Raw genomic sequence first — 4,380 nt, forward strand, 5'->3', positions numbered from 1 at the left:
ACTGATGACTTCCAGGGGTCTCCTGCTGGGCTGCAGGCTGCCTCCCACAATGGCACCACTCTCATGGGGACTCTTGTGTCCCAGAGAGGAACCTCATGCAGGAGACATCTCGGCATTGAGGCCGTGGCAATGCCACTCATCACCTGTGTGTGGGCAGCTGCACTGAGCCCCCTGTGTCCCTGTCTGGGAGTGGGGAGCTGAGATCCTCCTTGGGTAGGATGAGACTGCAGGAGGGCTTTGGAGCTCTGCCCTGCGAGACTGGATTCCTCTGCTCTCTGTGGGGTCCAGTTTCTTCTGCACAGAAATGCAGGGTGTGATCACAGAGCGTCCAGCACAGGGCAGCTGAGAGCAGGGCTGATGGATAGAGCAGCTCCCCCCACTCTGCACACAGGGGAAGGTTTACTGGCACTGCAGCAGCAATGTCAGGGAGTTGTGACAGGGCAAACACTCCTCAGCTCCTTCCTATCCACAGGAGATCACACACTCCTATTTCCTTACTGATGCCAGGCAGGACTGAGTTCTCCACAGCCCACAGCCCACCCTGCTCCCAGCAGTGGCACGCTCAAGCCAGCACAAAGCAGACCTCCCAAATGGGACCTGCCAAAAGTCCTCCTGAATACAGACAGAAAATCTAAGGGTGTTCTCTAAGAATTGGAAGAGGTTTTTCTCAAGGACGAGTTGCTAACTTCTCTCTGTGCCTTTTCCACCTTGGAGAAGTCTCCACACAGATGTCCAACAGCAGCAGCTCCATCATCCAGTTCCTCCTCCTGCCCTTTGCAGACACAGGGGAGCTGCAGCTCCTGCACTTCTGGTTCTTCCTGGCCATCTACCTGGCTGCTCTCCTGGGCAATGGCCTCATCATCATCACCATAACCTGTGACCACCGACTCCACACCCCCATGTACTTCTTCCTCCTCAACCTCGCTGTTACTGACCTTGGCTGCATCTCCACCACTGTTCCCAAAGCCATGGCCAATTCCTTCTGGGACACCAGGGCCATTTCCTACACAGGGTGTGTGGCTCAACTTTTCTTCTTTTTATTTTTGATCTCCACAGAGTACTATATTCTCACTGTCATGGCCTATGACCGCTACGTTGCCATCTGCCACCCCCTGCACTACGGGACCCTCCTGGGCAGCAGAGCTTGTGTCCACATGGCAGCAGCTGCCTGGGGCAGTGGGTTTCTCCATGCTGTGCTGCACACAGCCAACACATTTTCACTGCCCCTCTGCAAGGGCAATGTTGTTGAACAGTTCTTCTGTGAAATCCCCCAGATCCTCAAGCTCTCCTGCTCTGATGCCTACCTCAGGGAAGCTGGAGTCCTGGTGGTCAGTGTCTGTTTAGCTTTTGGGTGTTTTGTGTTCATTGTAGTGTCCTATGTGCAGATCTTCAGGGCTGTGCTGAGGATGCCCACGCAGCAGGGACGGCACAAAGCCTTTTCCACCTGCCTCCCTCACCTGGCTGTAGTCTCCCTGTTTGTCAGCACTGCCTTCTTTGCATACCTGAAGCCCCCCTCCATCTCCTCCCTATTTCTGGACCTGTTAGCATCATTTCTTTACTCGGTGGTTCCACCAGCAGTGAACCCCCTCATCTACAGCATGAGGAACCAGGAGCTCAAGGATGCCCTGTGGAAACTGAGGACTGGATGTTTCTAAGCAGCTCATCTTTGGCAGATCACTGGCCATGGAACTCACATTAGGACCAGTCTGTATTTAGTATGATTTTGGTGCTTGTTTAGTCTTCTCAGTAGCCTATATACTTGTATTCACTTTTCTCAGCAGGTTTCCACCTCTGCTTGCTCTTTTGTCATTTCGATGCTGCTCAGCTCTCCAGTGTCTTCTGAGACTTGGAAAACTTCCCATCTTTCAGATGTCTAATAAACAGTTGTCTCAGAAGTTCAGTGTGTTGATAAGTGACCTTTCTATGTGTCTGAACAAAAGTTGGTTTGGAGAGAATCTCCTCTGAAAGCTGACTCCATTCATATGCTGCAGGACCAGCATGAGCCAGCAATGTGCCCTCCTGGCTAAGAAGGCCAATGGCATCCTGGGGTGTATTAGAAGGGGTGTGTTCAGTAGGTCAAGAGAGGCCTTTCTCTCCCTTGCCCAGGTGAGGCCGCACCTGGAATGTTGTGTCCAGTTCTGGGCTTCTCAGTTCAAGAATGACAGGGAACTCCTTGAATGAGTCCAGCGTTGGCCATTCTGGGCCTCTATGATTCTGTGATTCCTACACAGTGGAATGATCCTAAAAGCTCCTGTTATCGTTTTCAGGCTCAACCAGCGTCCACCTTAGGAAGTGCTAAATGTGCAGGTAGGGCTGCAAAGCAGATTTGAGTGCTGAAAGATGTTCCTGGCCTGAAACCTATCTAGGTAGCTCACTAGCAGCCCATGTAACCTTAGGGTTCAGGGCTTTTTTTTCCTAGGGAACAATCCTAACATGCCTGTGGGCATTTACGGGCTCTCCCAGCATCCAACATTGAACACACTAAATGTAAAGCAATAGCCTCATACATAACATTTAAGGGTATAAATACTCCCCATGTAGCCCACTAGAACCCCATTAACCATGGGGCACAGGGTTTTCATAGACAATGCAATGGTATGAAATTTGCCTGTGGTCTTTTTCCAGCTCTAACAACGTCCACCTTCAAAAACATTAAATGTCCAGCTATAACTCCCAAAGAAAAAGTTTGAGGTGTGAAAGATGTTTCTGACCTTCAACCTGCCTAGGTATCCAACTAGCAGCCCCAGTAACTTCAGGGCTCAAGGCTTTCCTTAGAAATGGAACAGTCTTAAAACTACCTGATGCCATTTTGGGGCTCTACCAGCATACACCTTCCAACTGCTAAACAAACAGCAAGAGATCCCTAACAAAAGTGTGAGGAATGAAAGATTCTCCCGGCCTGAAACCTGCCTAGGCAGATCACTGGCAGCCCCAGTACCTTAGGGCTCAGAGCGTTCAGAGACAAAAGAAGGGTCTTAACATTGCTTGATGTCATTTCTGGCCATACCAGTGTCCACTTCTGAACCTGCTAAATGCACAGCAATACATCCCAAGCTAAAGGTGTGAGGGATGAAAGATGTTCATGGCCTTACATATCCCCTGGTATCCCACTAGCAGCCCCAGGAACATGGGGTCAGGGCTTTTGTAGCCATGGGAGTGGATGTAACTCTGCCCAATGTAATTTCCAGCTTTAATAGTGTCCACTTTCGACACTGCTCAATGTGCAGCACCAGCTCCATGGCAAAAGGTGCCCTGAAACCTCCCCAGGTAGCCCACTAACAGCCCCATAAACCTTGGGGCTCAGGGCATTCCAAGCCACAGGAACAGTCCTCAAAATGTCATTTTCAGGCTCTACCATCATCCACTCTTGAACATGCTAGATGTCCAGCAGTAGAGTCCCAGGTTCTTTAGCACTTACTGCTGTCATTTTGTTAGAAGCACCATCAGTTAGAGAGAAATCAGCAAGCACATGCTGAACTATTAGCAAAATAGAGATTCCCTTCAGAGAGACCTTGAGAAATTCTGGGATTTGATTAACAGGAACATCAGGAAGATTTCCAAGCAGAAGAGATCTCCTCCTCCTGACCATATTTTCTCTGCGGCTGGAATTAATTCTCATGCTGGTGGCCCCCATAGTTCTGGTGTTTTGGATTTGTAAGTCATAAAGTCTAAATAAATACATTTGTCCCTTGCTGAGCAGGGCTTGCACAGCATCAAGGCCTTTTTTTCTATTTCTGCTCCAGAAATGAGTCAACTGGGAGTGCACAAGTGCCTGGAAGGGGACAGAACAGGACCAGCTGACCATAACGAACCAAGGGGATTATCCATACTGCATGACTGCAGGAATGAGACCACTGTTGTGGTGCACTTGTTGTCTACAAAGGTGGGCTGGTTTCAGGAGGAATGCAGTTGATTTTCTTTCTAGCAGCCCATGTGGTGCCACATTTGGCTGTTAGGATGAGAGCAGTGCTGATAACAGGGAGGCTTTAGTTGTGTCCAAGCAATCAGACTTTTCTGTTGTTCATTCTCTACTAGTAACAGGAAGGTGGGGAGCACCCTGGGAGCTGGAACGGGGACACAGCCAAGACAGGTGACCCAAACTGCCCAAAAAGGCCTATTTCATTCAGATCACACCATAAAAGGAGCGTGGTGGGGGCAGGAGAACTCAGCTCCAGGACACACATGCTTTCAGGATGGCTGTGAGCTGTGCAGCCAGAGCTGTGGGGTTCAGTGACAGACTGCACTGTGCATCACCTGTTGTGTGTATTTTGCCACAAAGTCCTGTTGTTGTTGTTTCTCTTTCTGCTGTCCCAGTAAACTGTCCTTATTCCAGCCCATGAGGTTTAGGGTTTCTTTGGTTTCCTTTTCCCTTCCTTTCCC

At 49.7% G+C, this 4,380-nt stretch overlaps 1 protein-coding gene across 1 annotated transcript; it reads left to right on the forward strand.

The window, feature by feature from the left end:
• Positions 1–728: 728 nt before the first annotated feature.
• Positions 729–1,655, forward strand: LOC311204304 (olfactory receptor 14C36-like; the record flags this gene model as incomplete). Its single annotated transcript, XM_084280753.1, has 1 exon — positions 729–1,655. The coding sequence occupies one exon, from the start codon at positions 729–731 to the stop codon at positions 1,653–1,655; it is 927 nt and encodes a 308-aa protein (XP_084136879.1).
• Positions 1,656–4,380: the final 2,725 nt, after the last annotated feature.

Source organism: Gallinula chloropus (genome assembly GCF_964237585.1).
Source record: "Gallinula chloropus genome assembly, contig: HAP1_SCAFFOLD_440, whole genome shotgun sequence".
Classification (NCBI taxonomy): domain Eukaryota; kingdom Metazoa; phylum Chordata; class Aves; order Gruiformes; family Rallidae; genus Gallinula; species Gallinula chloropus.